General features: G+C 40.9%; 1 protein-coding gene across 1 annotated transcript in view; it reads left to right on the top strand.

The window, feature by feature from the left end:
• Positions 1–26,897, top strand: part of SACM1L (SAC1 like phosphatidylinositide phosphatase) — a 180,997-nt gene that overhangs the window by 85,464 nt on the left and 68,636 nt on the right. Inside the window, exons 14-16 of the mRNA XM_053467324.1 lie at positions 18,366–18,504; positions 20,903–20,972; positions 21,405–21,477. Coding sequence (XP_053323299.1) covers positions 18,366–18,504; positions 20,903–20,972; positions 21,405–21,477 — 282 coding nt within the window. The remainder of the gene's footprint in view (positions 1–18,365; positions 18,505–20,902; positions 20,973–21,404; positions 21,478–26,897) is intronic.

Below are 26,897 nucleotides of genomic sequence, written 5' to 3' on the forward strand. Positions count from 1 at the left end.
TTTACAGTAGTGAGTGTAGCAGAGTGACATTTCTTCAGTGTTGTCACATGAAAAGATATAATAAAATATTTACACAAATGTGAGGGGTGTACTCACTTTTGTGAGATACTGTGTGTGTGTGTATATATGTATATAATGTGTATGTATATATACAGTATCTCACAAAGGAAGAAAAATCCTTCTTGACTCCAGATGTCAATCAGATTTCTCATTGGATCAGCGAGCACTAAAAAAATATTAACCCCTTAACGTCCAATGACGGACCAGGCACATCAGACAGAAACGGTCTGGTAACAACCAGTAACGTGCCTGGCACGTCATTTCATTAAACAAGCTTAGAAAGTGGTCTATGATCACTTTCATTGCGTAAACGGTGTTGCTGTAATGCCTCGATGTCAAGCCATTCAGGAACACCGAGATCAGCACCAGGGGCCCATGTCTGGCCCCTCCCAGGGGGCCTAAGTCTGCCATTTAAAAGAGTTTAGGAGCTTATCAACCATCACCTCCTAAACTTCAATGGTGAGCGAGGCATTTAGCAACACCGAACACCAACCCCAGGACGCGCTGTGACCGCTCCAGAGAGCAGTCACAACCTCCGCTGCGAGAGACTTTGCCACTCGCTGGATGGCGGCGCGTCCTTTTTAAAAAAAAAATATATATATATATAACCAAGTTGGGAAAGTTTGCTAGAGGGTCTCCAAACCCTCTTGAGAACTCTGATTCTTCTTACAGGTTGAATACAGGTATTGCATTCAACCATGCAAGTCAATGGAGCCCAGCTTTCTAATCACAATCTTATTAGTAAAATATTTTAAAAAGAATTAAAAAAATTGGGAAAAAATAAAGTAGCTTAAAAAAAAATGTGGTAATATTTGAAAATAATTATGCAGTGACGTCACCATCAGAGGAACCATACAGTTCCAGCAAAATGTAAACAAAAAAGACCAAAAAGAAAAAAATAAAGTTTATTGTTATGAGCAAGGGCTAAAATTAGCACTGTTTCTTCCCAAAAATCTTGACATGGAAAAAGTTAAATGTGACCACATTCAGGGAGACACTATGAAGCGCTTGAGATCATACACACAGGTGTATAAATGTGTGTGTGTGTGTGTATATATATATATATATATATATATATATATGCGTTAGACATGCACTTTTAACTATATAATATGTACTTATCTCTTTGAAGTAAAGACTATGATTGAAATATGATTTCAAAATAAGAGCTGAACTGGCAATTTCTTTAATATTAGCCCCTGCTGCCGATCTATATTAATATTAGACCCTGCTGCCAATACATTTTAAATTGAAAAAATTGGAAGCAAGCATTTCCTTGGGCCACGCTCCCTAGCATGCAATCACTCCCTCCGCTCCGGGACCAAAAAATAGGTATAGATCAAATATACAGCACTTGCATATCTAGTTCAACTGAATAAGACATACAAACCCTGGATTTGCAGGTATACATAAATAATGTATGGAAACATAGCATAGCAGATATCAGGCCCGGAATGGGACAAAAAATAGGCCTGGCATTTAAGACTGAGCAGCCCATTTTTATTTATTTAATTATTGTTAAAGCCCACCCTTCATGTACCATCTTTGCATTTCCCCAAATCACTTAAACATTCATGATAGACACAAACACTTGCTCACTCATTCACACAAATCATTAACACATATTCATTAATGCAGTCTCACAAATCATTCAAGCAATTCATCCACACATGAATTCATTAATTCTCATACGCATTCACACGATTCATCCACACATTTATTCATTCATTCTTATCTTCTTATCTGCCTCTTCTAACTATGTTCCCCCTTATCACTATGTACCCCCTTCCCCATTTCTCAATATGTACCCCCTCTCACTATCTATCCCCTCTACCCCTTCTCGCTGCACCCCCCTCCTTTACCCTTCTTACCTTGTTGCCGGAGTAAGCAGCAACTGTGACCGGGCAGCCCCCACCAGGGCCGGCCTTAGGGGTGCGCGGCCGCACAAGGCTTAAATTAAAACATCGGGTATTTTTTTTGTTTACTTTATTTAACATGTTAAATAAAGTAAACAAAAAAAAAATACCCGATGTTTTAATTTAAGCCTTGTGCGGCCGCGCACCCCTAAGGCCGGCCCTGGTGGGGGCTGCCCGGCCCCCTAGAGTGGCGGACCCGGTCGCAGTTGCTGTGGGCTTAAGGTGCAGGTGCCCCTTATGCCCTGCGTTAATGCGGCCGCATAGGCCCAGTCAGTCCGGTCCTGACTGAGCCTATTTTAAGGCAGGGGCCTGGAGCTGCAGCTCCATCAGCCCCTACATCAATCCGGCCCTGGGCCGCCCGGAAAATGCCCAGTGTGCCCGATGGCCAGTCCGGGCCTGGCAGATATGGATCAACAGAATAACACACAAACCCAGCTTTGCAGGTATAGATCAATTGAAATTCACATGAAAACTCAGCATTAAAGGTATAGCTAAAACCACCTAAATTGCAGGCGTAGATCACAGGTTGCACAACCCATCCCTGGCTATCCCTGGCATCCACACCGCCCATATAGAACCTGACCAGCACCCAGATAACACACACAGAACTTCCCATCTTTATCCCCAAACAGCCCATCATGAGTCAACTTTGTCCCAAAACAGCCCGTCCTATGCCATCTTTGTTCCATAAACACCCTGCCTGTGCCATCTTGGTCCCCAAGGCTCAAACACCCTGCTTGTGCCATCTTTGCCTTTCCACTAATCAATTATACATCTATGATACACACAAACACTTTTACAGTCACTCACTAATTCACACTTTCATTCACATAATTCATTCACACAAATTATTTACACATTTTCATTAATGCATTCTCACAAATTCATTAATTTTCCCTCATTCAGACAATTCATCTACATATTAATTCATACTCGCTTATCTACCCCCTCTCCCGCCCTTCTCCCTACCTACCCTCTCCCCCCTTGGTAATTCACGTACCTTCCAGAAGTCTTACAGTGGAAGCACAAGGCCTCTGTCTCCATGCTCTGCCGCTGTGCGCGCTGCTGAGCGACCGAGCTTGAGGCCTCAAGGAGGAGACTGAGGGTCGCCGAGCGGTTGCTGAAAACATCATGAGCGATCGCTCGGCGCCCCTCTGTCTCCTCCACGATCTAGGAGAATTACCCAGCTCGTGGAGGAGACAGAGGGGCGCCGAGCGATCGCGCATGACGTTTTTTTGTGCAATCCTGGACATGTGGTCATCCTAAAACAAACCCATGCATGGGTGGTATCATTGTAATCAAAAGGTGTTGCTGAACACATATTGGGGTGTTGTGTGACAGTGACATGTTCAAGGAGCTTTAAAATCACACCTGAAGTACAATTTGTGTGATAAAAAAAAATAATTAAAAAAAAAAAATACCACCGCAAATTTTGACAAAGGCTGGTGGTAAAATTAGTGTATGGAAAGGGTTAAAATACCGCAATTTGAAATACTCTGGGGCAGTGGTCCCCAACCCTTTTGGCACCAGGGACCGGTTTTGTGGAAGACAATTTTTCCATGGACCGCGAGCGGGGTGTTTTGTGTTTGATTCAAGTGCATTACATTTATTGTGCATTTTACTTCTATTATTATTAAATTTAAAATATAATTAAATATATTTGCAACTTCCCTGGTTGTCTTTCCATCCATAAAAATGCACATAACATTGTGCCACTCTGCGCCCCAGATATGACACTCTGTTCCCCTGATATGACACTCTGCTCCCCTAGATATGTCACTCTGCCTCCTGATATGCTTTATCCCCCCCAGATATGCCACTCTGCCCCCCCCAGATATGCTTTATGTCCCCTAGATATGCTTTATGCCCCCCTAGATAAGCTGCTCTGCCCCCTGATATGCTTTATGCCCCACTAGATATGCCACTCTGACCCCCCCACTTACCAGACTCCCTGGTGCCCAGTGGGGGCAGTCGATGTACGTCTGCGCGATGCGCATAGACAACCTCTGCTGCTGCTCGTCACATTCGCCGGGGCTTCTATGCTGGCGCTCCATCATAGAAGCTGCGACGGAAGTGCTGGCAGCAGCGGAAGTTGTCTGCGTGCATCGCGCAGACCTTCCCCGGCAGCCAGAGAGGAGGATACAGGTAAATTGCATTGGGGGGCTTTAAAGATACCTGAAATAGCACATGGGGAAGAATGACCAGATTTGGGGAAACAAAGGGGTTTTGAAATAGCAAAATGCTACTTTTAATTATTGCCCAATAATGTGCAGAAAAAAAGCAAAAACAAACCCATAAATGCATTGGGTATTTCTACACTCAGGACAAATAGTAGAATCTATTTAGCAGGCTTTTTCATTAGCTTTTTTGGATGAGTAAAAGATTTCTCAAATAAAAGTGAGAAAAAGTTCTTTTTTTAATCATATTTTATTACATTTTTTTATAGGAAATTAGAGGATATGATCAAAAAATGATATCTGAAGAAATCCCTTCTTCTCCTAAAAAAAAATAGCTTGTGTGGGTACACTAAATGGGTGAAGAGACAATTACAGCTAAACACGAGCACCTTGGTCCCAAAGGGTAGAAAAATAATAAACAGCATGGTCCTTAAGGGGTTAATTCCGATACCATCATACATAGCACTCTATGTTCTGCTTCAAGGTATACAGGCCCCTTTTAGAGGCATCAAATGGATTTGCTAGCACCACCTCTTCAGGCAGGGAATTCCATACTTTCTCCTTACTGTATAAAATCCCCTCCGCTGTTGTAGACTAAATCTCCTTTCTTCAAGTCCTTAGCGGGTGACATCTTGTCCTTTGTAAGGTTCTATTAATGAACAGGTCTTTAGAGAGCCCTTTGCTTGGGCCCTGTATATATGTGTATGTATACATGTGTATATGTATATATATATATATATATATACCGTATTTGCTCGATTATAAGACGAGGTTTTTTTCAGAGCAAATGCTCTGAAAAATACCCCTCGTCTTATAATCGAGGTCGTCTACTAATCAGACCTCAAAAAGACCGGTGGGGCCATGCTACTTACCGGGCTTTGGTCGCGAGCAGCAGGAGAACAAGAAGCTAGCAGCGTGTCACAAAACTCTGCCTCCCCCCTCCTTCCTCTGGGGGCGGGGCCAGAGAAGTTGCACGCACAGCGGGCCCCTGCAGAAGTCTTGAGTGAGAGATCAGCAGTTCAGGTAAGGGGGTGGGGGGCTGGGGGGTTTGAGCGTGTGTGTGTATATGTGATTAATGGAATGAATGAGTATTTAAATGTTTGTGAATGAGTGTGTGTTAGTATGGATGTGTAAGGGTGGTGGTGGTAGCATGGCATAGGGAGGCTGTACTCACACTCCTATCATCCTAGGTTCCAGCATGTACTGGCTGCCTTGGCTTGATAGGGGTGTGATTGCTGTTAGCAGTTATATATATATCTCCAGAAATGCCTTTTAACCCCCTATATGCCACTCTGCCCCATGATATGCCTTTTAACCCCCTATATGCCACTCTGGCATATAGGGGATTAAAAGGCATATCATGGGGCAGAGTGGCAAATAGGGAGTATAAGGCATTTCTGGGGGCAGAGTGGCAACCCTGGGGGCAGATGTGCATAACTGGGGGGGCAGGTTGGCAAATAAAAGGAAATAAAAAAATATATATTTTTCTCAATCATAGCTTTTATTAAATATGAAAATATTGTTTACATGAATTAATATTTACTAGTAAAACTTTTTTTCCTATAGGGTAGTCTTATATTCAGGCTTTTTGTTTTTTTCCTAAATTAATATTTAGATTTTGGGGGGTCGTCTTATAATCAGGGTCGTCTTATAATCGAGCAAATACGGTAATATATATATATATATATATATATAATATATATATATATAATATACCATTATCATATCCCCTCTAAGATGCAGTTTCTCTAATGTTTACAAATTTAACTTTTCTAGCCTTTCTTGATAACTAAAACTTTATATTCTCCTTATTAGTCTTGTAGCCCTCCTGTAAACTTTCTCTACTTCCATAATGTCTTTTTTTTACAAAAAAGCGCTCAGAATTGAACTGCATATTCAAGGTGGTTTCTTACCATGGACCTGTGAAGTGGCAGAATAGTATCTTCTTCCCCTGAGTTAATACTCCTTTTAATACATGCCAATATCTTATTTGCCTTTGCAGCCGCTAGCTGGCGCTGTGCACTACTGCTAAGTCTATTGTCTACAATTACTCCCAAATCTTTTTAATTAGGAGATTTCCCCAAGGAAACACTGTTTAAATAATACTTTGCATTTTTATTATTATGCCCAAAATGCATAATTTTCATTAGTCTACATTGAATCTCATTTACCAGCCCAGTTACCCAATTTATCCAAATCCTCTTGCAGTGAAGATACATCTAGTTCAGTCTTTATTACCCTACTTAATTTGCAAACACTGAAACCTGGCTCCCTATGCCCACTGAGAGATCATTAATAAACAAATTAAAAAGAAGCGGACCTAGGACAGATCGCTGAGGTACTCAACTTACCACATCTGTCCAGTTTGAGAACTTCCCATTTACCACCACTCTCTGTGTTCTATATTTCAGCCAATTCTTAATCCACAGACAAACATTTGGCCCTAAACCTATTTCAGTCAATTTGTACAGTAATATTTTGTATGGAACCGTATCAAATGGCTTAGAGAAGTCTAAATATATCACATCCATCTCAGCACCCATATCTAAATTTCTTCTCACTTAATGCAATTAAGTTATTTTGACAAGATCTGTCTTTCTCAAAGCCATGTTGGCTCCTGCTAATGAAATTCCTGTTCAAGATGAAATTTTGAATATGTTCCTTTAGGAACCCTTCAAATAGTTTCCCCACCACAGATGTCAAACTTACAGGTCTGTAATTGCCTGGCTATGATTTTGATCCCTTTTTTAAATATGGGCGCCATATCGACATTACGCCAATCTGTTGGCACCACGCCTGAAATAAAATAATCCATTAAAATAAAAAAGTGGTCTGGCCAGGGCCTACCTTAGTTCCTTAACCCCTTGGCTGCTAAGCCATTTCCCACCTGGGTGCTAAGCTGGTTTTCTTGGGAATAAAATATACAAACCATATATTGTTTTTTTCAGCACACCCAGCAGATTCCAAGTATACCATTTTTATATGTGTATGTCTCATTAGGTTTGCAAAATAAAGCCAAAAATGGGGAAACCTTTAATTTTTTTCACTTCGGACTCAATAAAAACTAGTTTGTAATTTTATTTTTCTAAAACCTGTGTTGCTAAATATTTGTAGTAGCTAACCAGTTTAAAATAGAAATTGAGAACAGTAGACTGTGTTTTTCTAATATTTTGTTGCTAAAAGTTCAATTTACTAGACTATCACAAAAGACATCTTTAAATTTAATCCATGGCTGCCGTCAATTAAACAGCTCTAGCTGCCTGGGATTTAAAATATGCCAACAAAACTATATATTTTTAGAAACTAAAATGAGCAAATGCAGCAAATGAGGACTTATTTGTATTTGTATCACAAATCTGATGTGCGCAACAAATAAGTGAATATCACACTTATAAAAAAAATACATAAATTAAAAGCGACAAGTTCATTTATGTCTTGCGCACTCCAGTCTTGTGCTACTAATACATGCAGCCCCTCATTTGATGCGCCAAGGGGTGTAGTTTTTGCAAGTGTATACTTTATGTACCATAATTTAACTTCGCAGCTGTCTAGAGCTGTCTAATTGCAGGCATCACCCCTAAATGTTTTAAGACAATTTTATTAACAAGATATTCAAATCTGCCATATCTGAAGTTAAAGTGGTCTAGACATCTGGGAAGTTAAATTAGGGTACATAAAGTACACATTTCACGAAACTACACCCCTTGGAGCTTCAAATGAGGGACTACATGTATTTCTAGGATAAAAGTTGAGTGCACAAATAATTATGGACTATGTCACTTTGGCTAGAAAATGTTTTTTTCTAACCATAGCAACATGTTCATTTGTGTCTTGCGCATTCCAATTTTGTACTAGAAACACATGCAGACCCTCATTTGATGCGCCAAGGGGTTTAGTTTATGCAAATGTTTACTTTTTGTGCCATAATTTAACTTCCTACGTGAGCAGTAATGCCATGTCAAGGCTTCAACCCTAATTAAACTACTTATTTAATTTTTGATCTTTATTTATTTGCCTTTAGAGACCCCGAAACCATTTTTTTAATTTTTTTTTTACATTTTTACTTTAACTTAATATTTTTATTCTTTTTTTACAAGCCTTATACCATTGGAAAGGTGAGGCGATTACCTTTCCAACGGTATATGTTGGGGGTCTGAAGCTGCTTAGATGTCTGAGATATCTACCCCATACCTCTTTAACTGACAATTGTCAGTTATTAATAAAGTTGTGCAGTGATGTCATTGCGCATGACATCACCGGGCAGATCGGGTGGCCCCAGTGATGCCCTTCAGTGTGAGGGGCAGATCGCCGGGGTAGGTGGTGATGGAGGTCCACAGACCTCCATCAAGGTAGGGTAGTGCTAGTGACGTCTTTAGCAGTCAAGGGGTTAAGTACCCGTGGGTGTATGTCATCCAGCCCTTGGGCTTTGTCTACCTTTTACATAATTTGTACATCATTTAATTGTTTGGCTGACACAAAAAAAGTGTTCGATCACATGCTTGCTGTGACTGTTCTATAAATGTAGCTTGCAGGTTCTTGTCCATCGACTCTTCCATGGTAAAAACAGAAGAAAATAAATTATTTAAAACATCTGCTTTCTCTCTGTCCCTTACTGATTTACCTTACTGGTTATCCACATTGGATTTAGTTTACATTAAATTAATATTTATATTTTTGTAGTGTTAGTTTGAAGGTATTCCACTTACCTTCTGTGTTTTCCCCCAAAATAATCTGTCCCGGTCAACAAGACCAAGGGATATGTTAAACTTGCTAAAGTTGGCCTTTTGGTGGTTTGCAACAAATGGCCACTAATATTTTCTGGGCAGTTTTAACCCCACAATGATCCCACTTTTCATTACTGTCATCATACATATATCTTCCTGCAAATGAGGCAATAATGCTGGTTTGACATACTAACAGACCCCATCCACCTCTTTTCTTTGACCTATCTTTCCTTAGCAACCTGTAGCCCTCCAAATTGATTGACCAATCATGTGTGTTATACCACCATGTTTCTGTTATGCCTATTAAATCATAGTTTTGAATTCCTGCTACCAACTCAAATTCCCCTATTTTACCAGTTAAAGCTCCGGCATTTGCAATCATGTAGTATCTCTGAAAACACTACCTTGGAGGTCTATTTCCTAATCTTACTCCTTAAATCCCTAAAATTACCTTTTAGGACTGTCCATTTTCCTCTTTGTCATTTGTACCAATATGAACCAAGACAGCTGGATCCTCTCCTGCCCCTCTCAATAATCTATCCACTCTGTCTAAACCCGGCCCCCGGGACACAGCAAACCATTCGGTTGCTGCGATCAGAGCCACAGGTTACCCTATCTACTCTCTTCCCTATCACCACGATCTGCCTAGGCTTCTATTTCTTCTTGATCCCCTCTATGCTTGAGGAGCTGTTATCCTGGCTGTTAAGGAAAACAATTTTCTCCAGCAAATCCACTTCTGAGTCTGCCTGTCCAACATCTTTATTTAAATGAGCAAATGTGGATGGAGAAACTCAGGACTGACTGCCCTCTTCCTCTTCACCCAACTATGTGTCTCGTTTCCTTCTGACTGATGTCCTCCCTCATTGCTTGGCGACCCAGCTATGCTCTGCTCAGTGAGCAAGAGACTCCTCTCAAGGTTGTCGATATCCCTCAGTGTTGCAATATGCCTCTCCAGAGCTTCAATCTGAGCTTCCAGAGAGGCCACTTGCTCATATATGCCAAGCCCTTACTATAAGCAAGTTCTGTGAGTCTAACCACTTACTTTATACAGAGCAACGCGGTTAATTGAATATAAGCCCCACCCTTAACTAATTGCACACGCAAAAAGAGGGAAACAAAACACAGTTAACAAACACACAATTTTTTTGTCACAAACCCTTCAACCTTCTTATTGCTGGTTGAGATACAAATCCACTGTTGGTATACTTATACCACTTCTCTGCTGCAGCTGTCGAATGCACAAACTGTACAAGCCCTTACTCTGAGCCACTCTGCCCCTCGGATATGCCACGCTGCCCCCCCCCCCCGACTTACCTATGCATCCTTAGACTTGCTGGCCATACTCCAGGCTCCCTGGAGTCTAGTGGGGGCAGCCGGTTGACGTCTGTGCGGTGCGCATAGACAACCTCTGCTGCTTTCCGCCGGGGCTTCTATGACTGAGCACCGGCATTCCTTCATAGAAGACCCAGCAGAAATAAAAGAAAAAAAAAAAACCTGCCTGGCGCCCAGAACTGCATGTCCTGGGCACCGGGCAATACAAATTTGCGCATCCCTACGCTAAACCCCAATTATAGGCCGCACCCCCACTTTAAAGACTTAAATTATGGAAAAAGTGCAGCCTATAACTGGGCCTATACAGTATATCCATGAGTCCTTGAGCGTAGCTGGATCACTGAATTTCCAGTGGGTTTCTCAGAGTTATATAATATTCTGCCTCTGTTTACATACTCGTCAGGACTTTATATTACTTCAGCACATAGTTCAGTCCATCTACACGCCACAATAAATTCATGAGGTTGGTAGCCGAGGTCCATTAAGTCAAGCAAATTGAAGATTTGTTGTAACATAGTAACATAGGAACATAGTTCATAAGGTTGAAAAAAGACCAAAGTCCATCAAGTTCAACCTATATACATATTGTGTCCCTACTGTGTTGATCCAGAGGAAGGCAAAAAACCCTTATGATGCATATGCCAATTGCCCCGTACCAGGGGGAAAATTCCTTCCCGACTCCAAATATGGCAATCAGAATAAATCCCTGGATCAACGTTCTGTCCCTATTTAATCTAATATCCATAACTTGTAATATTATTGCTTTCAAGAAACACGTCCAGGCTCCTTTTAAACTATTTTATTGAGTTTACCATTACCACTTCCTCTGGCAGAGAGTTCCATAGTCTCACCGCTCTTACTGTAAAGAACCCCCGTCTGTGCTGGTGTAGAAACCTTCTTTCCTCCAGCCGTAGAGGATGTCCCCTTGTTATAGATACAGTCCTGGGTATAAATAGGTCCTGGGAGTGATCTCTGTACTGCCCCCTTATATATTTATACATAGTTATTAAGTCCCCCCTAAGCCGTCTTTTTTTCCAAACTAAATAACCCTAATTCTGATAATCTTTCTGGGTACTGTAGTCCTTCCATTCCCCTTATTACTCTGGTTGCCCATCTTTGAACCCTCTCCAGCTGCACTATATCTTTCTTGTACACTGGTGCCCAGTACTGTACGCAATATTCCATGTGTGGTCTGACTAGTGACTTGTACAATGGTAGAATTATTTCCTTGTGGTGGGCATCCATGCCCCTTTTGATGCACCCCATGATTTTATTTGCCTTAGCAGCAGCTGCCCGACACTGGTCGCTACAGGTAAATTTACTGTTAACCAAGACTCCTAAGTCCTTTTCCATGTCAGTTGTCCCCAGTGTTTTCCCATTTAATACATATTCCCAACCTGGATTTTTCTTCCCCATGTGCATAACCTTACATTTATCTGTGTTGAACCTCATCTGCCACAAATCAAGATATATGACATCCAGCGATTCACCCCGATCCAGTCTTGAGCTCACCTCCTCATAAAAGCTGATCAGGTTAGTTTGACAGGACCGATCCCTTGTAAACCCATGCTGATATGGAGTCATACATTTATTTTCATTGAGATTCTCCAAAATAGCATCTCTTAGGAAACCCTCAAACAGTTTACATACAACAGAAGTTAAACTAACAGGCCTATAATTCCCGGGTCACTTTTTGTCCCCTTTTTGAATATTGGCACAACATTTGCTATGCGCCAGTCCTGGGGAACAGACCCTGTCACTATAGAGTCCTTGAATATTAGAAATAGGGGTCTGTCTATTACATTACTTAACTCCCTTAGAACGCGGGGGTGAATTCCATCTGGACCTGGTGATTTGTCTATTTTGATTTTTTTTAGGCGGCACTGCACTTCTTCCTGGGTTAGACAGGCGACATGTACTGGGGCATTTATCTCATCCTGCTGTATATTACCTGGCGTTTCATTTTCCTCTGTGAATACAGCAGAGAAGAATATATTTAATAGATTAGCTTTTTCCTGATCCCTGTCTATAACTTCTCCCTCATTACTTTTTAAGGGGCCAACGCTTTCATTTTTAACCTTTTTACTATTAATATAGTTAAAGAACATTTTGGGGTTTGTTTTACTCTCTTTGGCAATGAGTCTTTCTGTCTCCACTTTTGCTGCTTTTATCTGATTTTTACATATTTTATTTTTTTCCCGATAGCTTCTTAGTGCTTCCTCACTGCCTTCCTGTTTTAGTAGCTTAAATGCCTTTTTTTGCCATTTATTGCCACCTTTACATTTTTATTTATCCACATTGGTTTTCTCTTGTTCCTGACTCTTTTATTCCCATACGGTATGTACTTTTCACAGTGAGAATTTAAGTTATTTTTAAAAATCTCCCATTTAGTGTCTGTGCTTTTGTTTTTGAGGACATTTTCCCAATTTACAGTGTTAAGGGCTTCTCTTAGTTGATCAAACTTTGCCTTCCTAAAGTTCATAGTTCTTGTGGCTCCTCTAAGAGTTCCCTTATCGAACGACATGTTATAATGTATTATATTGTGATCACTATTTCCTAGGTGCCCTCTGACCTGCACATTAGTTACTCTGTCAGGTCTGTTGGTTAATATTAAGTCCAGTAGAGCGCCCCCTCTGGTTGGGTCCTGTACCATTTGGGACAGATAATTATCTTTACTTATAGTCAGAAACCGGTTTCCTTTATGAGATTCACAGGTCTCGGTTTCCCAGTTTATGTCGGGATAGTTAAAGTCCCCCATAATAACCACCTCATTGTGATTTGCTGCCTTGTTTATTTGCTTTAATAATTGATCTTCTGCTGCTTCATTATATTTGGTGGCTTATAGCAAACCCCGATCAGTATTTTATTATTTTTCTTTCCATATATTTCTACCCATAATGACTCCACATCATCATTTCCCTCACATATATTCTCCCGCAGTGTGGCCTTTAGGCTGGACTTTACATAAAGGCAAACTCCTCCCCCTTTTCATTTTTTTCGATCCTTCCTGAATAGACTATAACCCTGTATGTTAACCGCCCAGTCATAGCTATCATCCAACCATGTCTCTGTTATACCCACTATGTCATAATTTTCTGCAGACATTATTAACTCCAGTTCGCCAGTTTTATTGGTCAGACTTCTGGCATTAGTAAGCATACAATTTAGAGGTGTATGGTTTTTTTCTCCTACGAAGCCTATCCCTATTAACTATTCTAACCCCTCCCTCCACTCCACCCCAGGTACATTTATAAGCCCCAGCTCTCTATCTATACTATCTTCCCCTTCTATATTGTAGTTTCCCTCCCCCTTTCCCTAGTTTAAACACTCCTCCACCCTTCTGGCCATCTTCTCCCCGAGCACAGCTGCACCCTCCCCATTGAGGTGCAGCCCGTCCCTACCGTAGAGCCTGTATCCGACAGAGAAGTCGGCCCAGTTCTAGATGAAACCAAACCCCTCCTTCCTACACCAGCTTCTGAGCCACTTGTTTAGCTCCCTAATCTCCCGCTGCCTCTCTGGTGTGGCACGTGGTACAGGTAATATTTCAGAAAATACTACCTTGGAGGTCCTTGCCTTGAGCTTGCTACCTAAGTCCCTGAAATCATTTTTAAGGACACTCCGCCTACCTCTTACTTTGTCATTGGTGCCAATGTGCACCATGACAGCTGGGTCTTCTCCAGCCCCTCCCAGTAATCTGTCAACCCGATCTGCGATGTGCCGAACTCGAGCACCAGGCAGACAACACACTGTTCGGCGATCCCGGTCTTTGTGACAGATCGCCCTGTCTGTCCCCCTAATAATAGAGTCCCCCACTACCAGCACCTGTCTGGCCTGCCCTGTGCTCGTCCTTCCCTCCTTACTGGAGCAGACACCGCTCTGGAGGTTAGAGGCAGTGACTTGCTGCAGTACTGCTAACTCTGAACTAACATCCCCCTCATCTGCCAACCGGGCAAACTTGTTGGGGTGTGCTAGATCAGGACTAGCCTCCCTGGCGCTTTTCCCCCTACCCCGCCTTCTAACTGTAACCCAGCTAGCTGCCTGACTGTCCTGTACCTCCATCCCGCTATCCTCCCCCACCTCTACCCGCGAGAGAGCTTGCTCAGTGAGCAGCAGACTCCTCTCCAAGTTGCCAGTTGCTCCTCTAGACTCAGGATTTGTGCTTCCAAATGAGCAACTTGCAGACATCTCGCACAGCAATATGCACCCTCGAAGCGCTGATCAAGGATTGCATACTTTGAGCAAGATGTACACCTGACCGCATTGTCAAACATGGAGGACATCTTGGCAATGGGGATAGCTCAAATAACTGGCAAAAACAGACAGTAAGGTGCAAAATATATATAAATATATATGGAATAACAAGGATGTATACTTTACCCTCCGTTTTGCTTTTTAACTCCTTCTTTGCTTGTAACTCACTTAGAGATGTCACTTAGGAGATTCGCCCCAGTTCAGGATTCGCTTGTGTGTCCAAGCTAAATGCAACTTTCAGGAGTCCTGCGGTGGGGGTGCAAGGCCTCTGTCTCCCAGCTCTGCCACTTTCCTCTTTTCTCCTTACAGCTCCTGTTAGACATGATCCAACAGTGCATCTAGAATGCATATTGGTGAGAACAGGAAGAGCAGTAAGACATATCCCAGAGCTAAGCTAGGTCTTTGTATACAGGAGACTGAGATGTGCGGCGTGCATGGCTAATGGTTGACTTAGCCTTCTGTTCAGGGTAGAGGGAAAAAACGTTTTAATTTGGTAGAGAACATGTACCTATAGGTCTCTTCCTGTGCAGGTAGCGAGTACTGATCTAACCCGGTATTTTATAAAGTTAGCATAGTAAATGGCACTGACCTTATACAAAAAATTGCAATACAAAAAAAAGTTACCCACTACTCATGATTCACATTATTAAAAATTACTGTTGAGAAAAACAGTCTTATACTAGTTGTAATCATTGCAGCAAGCAGTCCTGTCAGTCACTTTAATCTGTAAACTATAAAGTAATTGCCCACGCACAATAAACCCAAGCACCTCAAACCATTGATAGGAGTATTAGGGATTGTGGGAGCATGTAGATTGTATATGTCTATGAAAGATATCTATTTTACATAAGAACAAATGATAAGAGATAACATTTAAAAATTAAATTAACTGATAATACACAAAATAAGAACAGTGTTAAAGGTATCTTGGAACTGCCTGTCAAATGCCGATCAGAGTTCTTGACTAACTCTGCTTAACAGTATTAAGATTGATTATTCTCTTTTCCTGTGAATAGTGTACCCATGTAAACTATATATTGTTTTTTCAAGGAGAGATAGAGCTTTCTTTTGATACCATAGATGGATGATTATCTGAAAATTTAGAATGAGAAATTTAGTAAAAACTAGCGAAAATTAGAAAAAACACCTAATTTTTAAAAGAATTTCCCACTGAATCCTCAGAAAATTAGGTAAAGTGATGGAAAATCCCCTCCAAGTTTATCAATTCAGGTGTCCTGATTTCAGAAATACACAATTTATATAGATTTTCTATACTTTTTTTTTTTGTATTTTATATATCTATATATATATTTTTTTTTTTAAATGGTTAGAGGTCCTCTTAGGGACCTTTTGAACATGTTATTAATGCCAGTGATGTCACAATGACATCACTTAGCTCACTTTATTGTTTTTTTTATTATTATTTATTGTATTTTAGTGATTATTTTTTATTCTTTTTTTAAAACTCCCCACAGACTTGCATAGAGATCACAGCATCTGTTCCTCAATGACCTTCCGGGTGAAGTCAGCAGTGACGCAACCCAGAAGGGAATGCCCGATCGGCATTTAAAAATTTAACAGTTTTCCGGCTTCTGGAAGCTGTTACATCCGATCGGGCAGCAGAAAGCCGGTGATGCTGGCTTCTGCTGTCAGAGGGGAATCCAGGCTGTCAACCAGGATGTGTCCCTGCCGCTGCTAGAAGGGCAGGATGTACCGGTACCTCCATAGGGGACTGAAGGGGTTGAGGTGAACAATTCAATTGCAAAACAAGCTGAAATCTTTTTTTTTGGGGGGGGGGGATTTATAAAAAAAAACCTCACAATAACCTACCCAGACCAGCGCTAATGGTGCCTGGGTGCGCACTGCCCACGGGGGTGCACGATGAGCAGGACTGGTTGGGGAGAGCACAATCGTGCTGCTGCCTCGACGCGGCCCTGAAACCGGCCCAGGGGAGGTGGCCTCTCTGCTCACCCCTCCCCTACAGATATGCTACAAATTTTTAGGGGCTTTGTGGTGAATCACATTGCTGGGAGCAATGTGACTAACCATGGAGCCCCTAGAAAGCTGGGCCCCTGGGCAACTGCCCAGTTTGCCCAATGCGTTTGGATGGCAACCTTAATGTTTGGCTGGTTAGAGAGATTTGTGAACTACCCAACCAGTCTTGCAGGCTGCAGCTGCTGATCGGGCGGCTGTACACCCAAGGCAAGTGCCTCCCTCATCCTTCCTACAGCCCTGAAGTCATGTATAGCTCAGGGAGCTGCAGGTCTTGTGATCTCCTCTCATTAGCACTTCATTTTATCAAGTGGATCCGGATAACAGGCTATAGCACACCACACTTGATCATGGGGATACTGGTCGGAATGTTTTCCTCAAAGTATAATTGCGTCATATTTTCCAAGTATTTTTGATTCTCTTCTGTCTTTAACAGTGAGTTATGTAATCTCCAAGTTTTTAGCAAGGTCCAGATCACAACCGTGTCAAATCTTTAATAAAGGTTTTAGTTAGTGCCCTTGTCAGAGCTGAGTCACTGAGGAATATATCAAGTCTGGCATAGGATAAATGGGCTTGTATGAAATGAGTAAAATATCTTTCACCTTATGTAAAAGCTCTCCAGAAATCATATAGGCCATCCTCTTTAATAATTTGTTGGAATACTAGTGATTGTTGTATTAGATTAGGACAAGTACGGTATTTCCTTTTTAAAATCTGTTATCTAAGTTTAGACCTTTCTAACATAAGTTGTTGGAAGTTTATTATGACCATATGTGTTTATAATAGTATAAGGTTTTTCGTTTATTTTACATATTAGGACAATTGATCTTGCCTTCTGATGTGTTTCACTGTAAATTTGCTCAAACCTAAGTTTTTCCAGAGATCAAAATTGCTGCTACTCTTTTTTATTTATTATTTACAATGGATGATTTTGCAGCTAAATTTTAAATTTTACTAATGTCCCCTGTCCTGTCTGTCTCCTGAACGAAACATATAATATATGTTCTTTATCAATTTTGACAAGGCTCTTGTATATAGTATTAAACCCCTGTACATTTACAGTCATCCATCTAAAATGGATAGTTAACTTCTGGAAGACTGGCAGACTCCTGCATCAATTCCCAAAGATCACATTGCGACATACACAACACTAAGAAGACATTAAACACAAAATGTACAAGAACATTTCAAGTTTCTTTCAACAGTTCTGGAACAAATCCCTCCCATCCAATGAAAATTTGTGATGGTTTATTCTTTTCTTCAATACCCTTACTTAAATATTAGAAATGAGTCAATTCTGTAAAAGGAAAGCTTGTAGGAGAGTTTTGGTTTCTGCTTTTCAACTTCGATATACTTTATGAAGGTCCAGCTCCAGCAAGATTTCTCCAAGGCATTCTTCCACATTGAGTTATACATTATGCAAGGCCAGCTCCACCCTTTTTCCTGGATAAACCTTACAGTGTTGGCTCTTCATAATGAATAATGAAGTGAGAGAATGAACATCACAATTCCCTTGTCAACACTCCCTTTAATATATAAACACAACTTTAAAATTGAGGTCTCTAAAACAAATGTGTTCCTCTTTGATCATTTTAAAATCATGTATGTAATTAATGCTGAGCAAATTCTGAAAAAGAAATTAAAACTGTGAATATGAAGAATGTGTTAGAAAGAATGTTCAAGGGTACACACTTGTTGTGATAAGGCAACTCCATTTAAGAAATAGTGGCAATATATTAATATTTATTAGCCTTCTCCTTGGTAAATGGAAACTGGGAAAGGTTGTACTTAATTGAGATTGTTATGCCTAAATTCACTAGCCATATAACTATTCATTATATTGAAAGCAAGTTTCCTTTGTAATTGTAGTTCTAATGAAAGTAAATGTAATGTGCATTTATTTTGTATCTTAGCTATTTTCTTGTGGATACTGAAGGCAGAATTCTGATGCAACAAGAGGGTGTTTTCCGAAGCAACTGTATGGACTGTTTGGACAGGACAAATGTTATACAGAGTCTTTTGGCACGTCGTTCTCTCCAAGCACAACTGCAGGTATTAATAACTTGGTAAATGGCACTAATTTTGGGTTATATCTCTTTTTTTTTTTTTAATTCTTTAACCCCTTGACAACAATTGACGTGCCATGCACGTCACGGAAATTCATCCCCTTCAACAACAATTTGTGCCTGGCACGCCATGGGGTTACACAAGCTTAGAAACAATCGCTTTCTTTGCTCAGCTTGTGTTGCTGCAATGCATCGACATCAAGGCATTCAGCAACACCAAACGAAAATGCTCTTCAGAGCAATCACGTTCGCCATATTGAATGTAATGGCACCCGTCTGCAGTAACCAGTTTGGGAAGCGATCAACGATTTTTTGCTGAAATGCCACGATAACGTGACTCCAAGGGCACAACGAAGAATACTCAATGAGGTCAAAAAGAACCCTAGAGTAACAGCTAAAGGTTTAAAGGAATCATTGGAACTGGGTAACATCTTTGTTCATGAGTATACCATATGCAAAACAGGACACCACAGAGGAAGCTGCTGCTGTCCAAAAACAAAAAAAAAAAATGTTGTGCGCCAGAAGTTTGCCAAAGAGCCTGGCACTCTATAACGCTACTGGGAAAATGTTTTTTGGACTGATGAAGAAAAAGGTGGAATTGTTCGGGAAAAACATGCAGTACTGCGTATGATGTAAAAATGGGCACTACGTACCCACATGAAAACATCATCCCAATGGTGAGGTAAGGTGAGGGAGCTTCATGAATTGGTGCTGCCTTGGGGCCCTGAGAGCTTGTCATCATGGAGGGGGCGATGAATTCCTAAGTTTATCAAGGTATTCTACAGGTAAATGTCAGGATGCATTGAAGTAAATCTACTGCAGAATAGCTTAAAAGAAACTCCCCTTTTTTGAAGTAGTCAGAACCTATAAGAGATGCCATGGGAGGACCTCTAGAGCTGTTCACACCAGACATCCTAGGAATATGGATGAGCTTATGCAGTTCTGCAAGATAAAATGGTCTAAAATTATTCCTGAGCGTTGTGCAGGTCTGATCTGCAGCTACTGGTATGGCCTTGTTGAGGTTATTGCTGCCAAAGGATTTGACAAGTTATTAAATTCAAAGGTTCACTGACTTTTTCCCACCATCACTGTGAATGTTTAATGGGTGTGTTTAAATAGATTATTATTGTTTGTGTGTTATTAACTTAAGCAGATTGTGTATGTCTATGCTTGAGACCGAGCTGTAGATCTGATCACATTTCATGAACAATTAATACAGAAAAACAGGTAATTCCAAAGGGGTAATTTTCCTTTTATTGCCAATGTACATTTTTCTATGTATTATACAGCAACACGTTTTTAAGTACTTTTTGGTGGTTCATAGTAGGGCTGCAACAACTAATAGATAATACCGTATTGGCTCGGATATAGGCCGCACCCTAAAAGTTAGGTGCTTTTCTAAGGAAAAATGTTTGTTAGTTAAAAAAAAAAACGTAGAATAGATATACTGCCACTCTGCCCCCCCCGAGATACGCTGCCACTCTGCCCCCCAAGATGTGCCCCCCCCACGACTTACCAAAGAAGACTCCCGTGTGTCTTGCGGGGCCGTCAGGGGATACCTATGCAATACGCGTAGAAAACTTCCGGTGCCGGCACGGGAGATTGTCTAAGCGCATTGTGTAGGCGTTCACCGGCTGCGGCGATGTGCGTAAACGACCTCCGCTGCCGGCACGTCTGCACAATGTGCTTTAACAATCTCCCTTGCCGGGACTCCCCCCGTGGGAATTCCCGGCAAGGGAGATTGTTAAAGCACACCGAGCAGACGTGCCAGCAGCGGAGGTCGTTCACGCTCATCGTCGCAGCCGGTAAACGTCTGCAGGATGCCCTTAGACAATCTCCCGTGCCGGCAAGGGAGGCTGTCTGAGCCTATCAGAGAATAGGATGCAGGTCCCCTGCACCGTTGCGGGTGATCTGTATCCTAACCCTGCTGCCTGCCCGGCGCCCGGAACTGCATGTCCTGGGCGTCGGGCGCTAGACCCCGAATATAGGCCGCACCCCCACTTTAAAGACTTAAAGTGGGGGGAAAAAGTGCGGCCTATATTGGAGCCAATACGGTAATCGATAATGAAAATCGTTGCCAACGAATTTCAATTTCGATTAGTTGAATCGATTTTTATCGATTATAAAATGAGGGTTTTTTCAGAGCAAACGCTCCGTAAAATACCCCTTGTTTTATAATCCGTTTCAGTGTGACTCACAGCAGTTCCTTTTTACCAGTCCCTCCCTGCAGTCACTGGGACTGGTAAGTAGGTTTTATCGATTAGTTGTTCCAGCCCTAGAATATTTTGTTAGTTTAATCTGTTGATTTTCATGATTCTTTGAGCCCTCACATCGGTATATTCTCATTGGCAATATATCTAAATGTCTTTTCATTTCTGTTTCAGAGGCTAGGTGTGCTTCATGTTGGACAAAGAATTGAAGAACAAGCACAATTTGAAAAGGTCTACAAAAATGGTAAGTTTTTATTATGCATCTAGATTCCTTTTGTATTATGGATAATTGACATTGATTACATTGAATAATTAACAAAGCAATTAATTTAGTATTAGTTCTAATCTAAGTAAATTTGAGCTAATCTGCATATAGTCTCTAGTTGTAGGGATTACTGTTTGACTATCAACCCAACCTTTTTGTAATATGTGCATGTTACTCTAAATGTACAGGAGGGAGGAAAATGTAGGAACAAGAGATATTAGTTGTAATATCAGGAATCTTTACTTTCCCAAGTGGATGGTAGATAAATGGAACAGTCTCCAATCAGAAGTGGTAGAGGATAATACATGAGGGAATTTAAACAAACATGAGATAGGGATGAGGATGAGGAACGCCGATGGACAAATGGTTCTTATCTGTTGTCAAATTCTGTGTTTCTGCATGTGTTTACAGCCTGGGCTGACAATGCTAATGCTTGTGCCAAACAGTATGCTGGAACAGGTGCTTTAAAGACTGACTTTACAAGGTAAGCTAAAAAGTAACATGCATTACTTTAATTATAGTTAAACAATTCAGCAAGAATTATAAATTGTATTGTGTAGTTCTGTGAAGTCTCCGTTGAATGGTGCATGTGTTTTTTCATAGTAAACAGGCTGCTATCTACCGCATTTGCTTGATTACAAGATAAGGTTTTTTTCAGAGCAAATGCTCAAATAGAGTTCTAACTACAAGACTAAGATCCAGATCCCCTGCAGCACGGTAGGGGACCTAGATCCTCCTCTATGGCAGCCGGTGGACGTCTGTGCGATGCAGTTGCCCCCCCCTTTGCACCAGGTAGCACAGGGTCTAGGAATGCATCGGTAAGTGGGGGGACACACATATAGGGGTATAAGGCATATCGGGGGGCAGAGTGGCCTATAGAGGGCATAAGGTATAGAGGGGCATAGTAGCAAGCAAATTAAAGGAAATAAAAACAAAAAATGCATTTTTGTCAATCATAGTTTTTATTAGATATGAAAAAATAGTCTACATGTGAATTAATATTTACTAATAAAACTTTTTTCCTTTAGGGTAGTCTTATATTCAGGGTTTGTCTTTTTTCTAAATATTCAAATTTCGGGGGTCGTCTTATAATCGGGTTCATCTTATAATAGAGTGCGGTATTTATCTTTAAAGAGCAGATTAACAGAGGCTATGAAGTAGAACAATACAATATACAGCTGGAGAAGGGCGGTCAAGCGCAATAGTGGAACACCCAAAAGCTTTCGCTTTTAAAGGTAATCACTAACAACTTAGCCCCTTGGTGACAATCGCCGGTCCGGGCACGTCGCGGAAAATCAAGGCCTTAACGACAAATGACGTGCCAGGACCGGCACGTCTTTAAACGGGTGCAGAAAGCGATCTATTTTCGCTTTCTGCACCGAAACGGGGTTGCTGTAATGCCTCGACCTCAAAGCATTCAGCAACGCCATGATCGGCGCAAAGGGGCCATCTCTGGCCCCTCCCCGGGGCGTCAACATCCGCCATACTTTGTATGGCGGCGGGCGCCCGTTTTAAAAGCGTTTAATGGTGTCGCTAGAATGCCTCGATCAGGAAGCATCCAGCGACACCAAACACTTACCTTTCGATGGGCTGTGACCGCTCCGGAGAGCGGTCACAGCGGCAGCTGCCGGTGATCTTCGCCATCAAGCAAGATGGCGGCCGCCCTGTAAAAAAAAACAAAAACAATAAAGGTGAAAAAGTTCGCTAGACGGTCTCCAGATCCTCTAGAGAACTCTGTCTCCACTTGCAGGTTGAATAAAGGTACTGCATTCACCATGCAAGTCAATGGAGCCCAGCTTTCTAATCACAGTGTGATTAGTAAAAATAAATTAAAAAATAAAATCAATAATAATTAGAAAAAAATAGTAAAAAAACAGTAAAATTTAAAAATCATTTCCCACTGATGTCATCAGGGGAACCTTCAAGCTGAAAAAAATGTTTAAAAAAAAGCCAAAAAAAAAATATATATATAAAAAATATATTTTTGTGAGCAAGTCCTAAAATTAGCATATTAGCTTAAAACAATTCTCGCATGGAAAGAGTTAAAATACTGGCATATTAAATGCCCATGGGGTGTCTACTTTTGAAAAATGTATGATTTGATGGGGTAAATTGAATTGGCCGGGTTCAACAATGTCTCAAATAACACGGGGGGAAGGATGGCCACACATCTAATTTCCAATTAGAAAAATGCACACGTACCAAATGTGGCCTTTTAGTTCCCCCCAAAAATGACAAACCCATGCATGTGGGGTATCACTGCGCTCAGGAGATGTTGCTGAACACATATTGGGGTGTCGTGTGACAGCGGCATAAACCAGGAGCTGTAAATTCATACAGTAGGTGTGTGGGGGAAAAATACACACAAAAAAATACTACTGCAAACTTTGAAAAATTGCTGGTGGTAAAATGTGTGCACGCAAAGAGGTAAAATACCAGCATTTAAAATACCCTGGGGTGTCTAGTTTTCAAAAATATATGGTTTTGTTGGGCACACTGAAATGGCCCGGCTCAAAGATGTACCAAATAGGGCATGGGCAGTGGATCCCCAAATGCCAAAGTTCAACATTGAAAAATGCGCATGCCCCAAATGTGGCCCTTTTGCCCCCAAACAGCCAGGCAAAATCATTCATGTGAGGTATCGCTGTACTCAGGAGATTTTGCTGAACACATATTGGGGTGTTTTGTGATAGTGACATATACGAGAACCTTTTAATTCATACCTGAAGTAAAATGTGTGTGACAAAAGAAATGCAAAAAAAATTGACAAAGGCTGATGGTAGAATTAGTGCTTTGAAAGGGTTAAAATACTAGCATTTGGAATACCCTGGGCTGTCTAGTTTTCAAAAATATATGACTTGATGGGGTAAATTGCATTGGCCAGCTTCAAAGATACCGGAAATGGCACATGGGGGGAAGAATTACCAGATTTGGAAAAAATGGCTTTGAAATAGCAAAACGCTACCTGTACTTATTGCCTCATAATGTGTAGAAAAAAGCAAAAAACATAAAAACATTGGGTATTTCTAAACTCAGGACAAATAGTAGAATCTATTTAGCAGGTTTTTTTATTATCTTTTATAGATGAGTAAAAGATTTTTTAACTAAAAGTTAGAAACAGTCATTTTTTTCTAAATTATTCACCATATTTTATACTTTTTTTAATAGTAAATAATATGATACAATCAAAACAATGTCGTCTAAAGAAAGCCCTTCTTGTCCTGAAAAAAACAATATCTAATGTGTGTGGGTTCAGTAAACGGGAAAGAAGAAAATTACAGCTAAACACGAGCAGCGCAGAAATGTTAAAAAGCCCATTGTCACAAAGGGTACAAAAAGTAAAATCAGCCTTTGTCACGAAGGGGTTAAAAACAAAGAAGGGGGTTGCAGAATGAACTTATGCAGAAAGCATGGTACATAGTGTGGTGATAATGCCTAGGATATTGTTTACAATGATAATTGCAAGCTACACATAAACCTTCACCAGTTGTTGTACAGAAGCAAAAACACCATATGTAAAAGTAAAAAAGAAAAAAAAATATCCAACTTCCATTTTTTCTATCAGAATCCCATTATAGGATCAACGACTAAACATATTATAGGCCTTTTCCAACCCTAAAGGCAAAGTTTCTCAAAATAGTAAAATATTATCAATAGTAGTACCAGGAGGACTGGATGTATATTAAATCCACATATTTAAATCTTCTCAGCCAGTGGAAGGATCCTGGTCACAATACTCTCAGGTATCGTTGCTAGGTTTGCCTTCTTTTCCTACAAAAAAAAACAAAAAAACAAAAAAAAAACCATCCATAGTTGGGAAGGGCGGAGACACTCATTGTTTCATGACCCTACAAAATTGAGCTTCAGGCTCCTCTGGACAGGTACTCCCTGATAGTAGTGGTACACGACAGCTCCTGTCAATATATAGTGAGCCAGACATAGACAGTTGTACAGAATAACTCCTATTATTATATGTTATCTAAACACACAGAGGGTGGTACAGTATAACTTCCATCACTATATACTGAACCAGGCACTGATTCTGGTACGCGATAACTTCCATAACTATATAGTGGGCCAGACATAGATGGTGTAACTCCGATCATGATCTTCATTTGTGTTTGAATTATGTTGCTTTTTCATTTTCACTCATGCTCCTACACTCTCACTCTCTTACTCACTCGCTCTCTCATTTTAACTCTCTCTCTCTCTCTCTCTCTCACACACTCACTTTAACTCTCTCTAAATGTCTCCCTACCTTCTCTGCCAACCGATTTACGTTCTTGTCTCCTTTCCCACAACTCCGCTTCTTCTATTGCATGTTCTTATTCCTTCATTAGTGTTTGTCTCTTCTTACCGGCCAGTGAGAACCCTACCAGCTGTCACACCCAACCATCACACTTCACACCTATCATAGAAACATAGAATGTGTCGGCAGATAAGAACCAGTAGGCCCATCCAGTCTGCCCAACCTCTGAGTAATTTCCTTTAGTACCTGCCCTTATCCTATATCTAGCTTGACCTTATTCCTATCCCATGCTTGCTTAAATGCCTTTACTGTATTAACATCTACCACTTCTGCTGGAAGGCTATTCCATGCGTCCACTACCCTCTCTACTTTAAATAAACTCTCTTCCTTTATCTTGTTGAGTCCCTTTAAGTATTTAAATGTTTCTATCATATCCCCCCTGTCACGTCTTTCTTCCAGGCTATATAGGTTAAGATCCTTTAACCTGTCCTGGTAAGGTTTATCCTGTAATCCATAAACCATTTTAGTAGCCCTTCTCTGAACTTTCTCCAACATATCTATATCCTTCTGGAGATACGGTCTCCAGTACTGTACACAATACTGTACAACGGCATGAGCACTTCCCTCTTTGTACTGCTAATACCTCTCTCTATACAATCAAGCATTCTGCTAGCATTACCTGCTGCTCTACTGCATTGTCTTCCTACCTTTAAATCCTCAGAAATAATTACCCCTAAATCCCTTTCCTTGCATGTTGAGGTTAGGACAGTATCAAATATTCTATACTCTGCCCTTGGGTTTTTATGCCCTAGATGCATTATTTTGCATTTATCCACATTAAATGCCAGTTGCCGCCACTCTGACTATTTTTCCAGTTTACCTAAATCATTTGCCGTTTGGCTTCTTCCTCCAGGAACATCAACCCTGTTGCAAATTTTTGTGTCGTCAGCAAATAGACATACCTTTCCATCAAGACCATCTGCTATATCACTAATACAAATATTAGAGAATGGGTCCAAGTACAGAACCCTGAGGTATCCCACTGGTTACAAGACCTTGTTCTGAATATACGCCATTGACTACAACCCTCTGTTGTCTGTCACATTCAGTCACCACACCTCACACCCATCTACTATTCTCCTCTCTTTTACTCTCCTCCTGTTTTGTTCTCTCTTCTTCTTTCTTCTTTCTTTTTTTTCTATGTCCCCAGCATATATTCACATTTTTCTTCTCTCATTCTTTACTTTCTCTCTGTTTATCTGTCTCATGTCTTTATTACAATTTCTTTTCCATTTCTTTCTTTTCTACCCCTTTTCATTTTCACTCCTTTTCTTTTTTCAAAACCTATTTCTTCTTATAACCGTCTTTTCTCTTCTCCCCTATATCTCCCTTTCTTTCTCATTTCTTTATTTTTCTTCTTCACATACCACAACTCACTTCCTAATAGCTACCTTACCTCACTCCAATCACACCCCACTCCTAACACACCCCACTCCTAACACACCCAGCCATCACATCTATCAGCTATCTCCCAGCCATCACTCGCTCTCAATCACTCCCTACCTTGAGCAGAGCTAGGATCTCCAGCAGATGCATAAAGGGGTGGGCCAGACCGGAGGAAGCAGGAGTGGAGAGGAAGGGGCATGTTAAAACGG

This window comes from Spea bombifrons, chromosome 5 (genome assembly GCF_027358695.1).
Source record: "Spea bombifrons isolate aSpeBom1 chromosome 5, aSpeBom1.2.pri, whole genome shotgun sequence".
NCBI lineage: Eukaryota > Metazoa > Chordata > Amphibia > Anura > Pelobatidae > Spea > Spea bombifrons.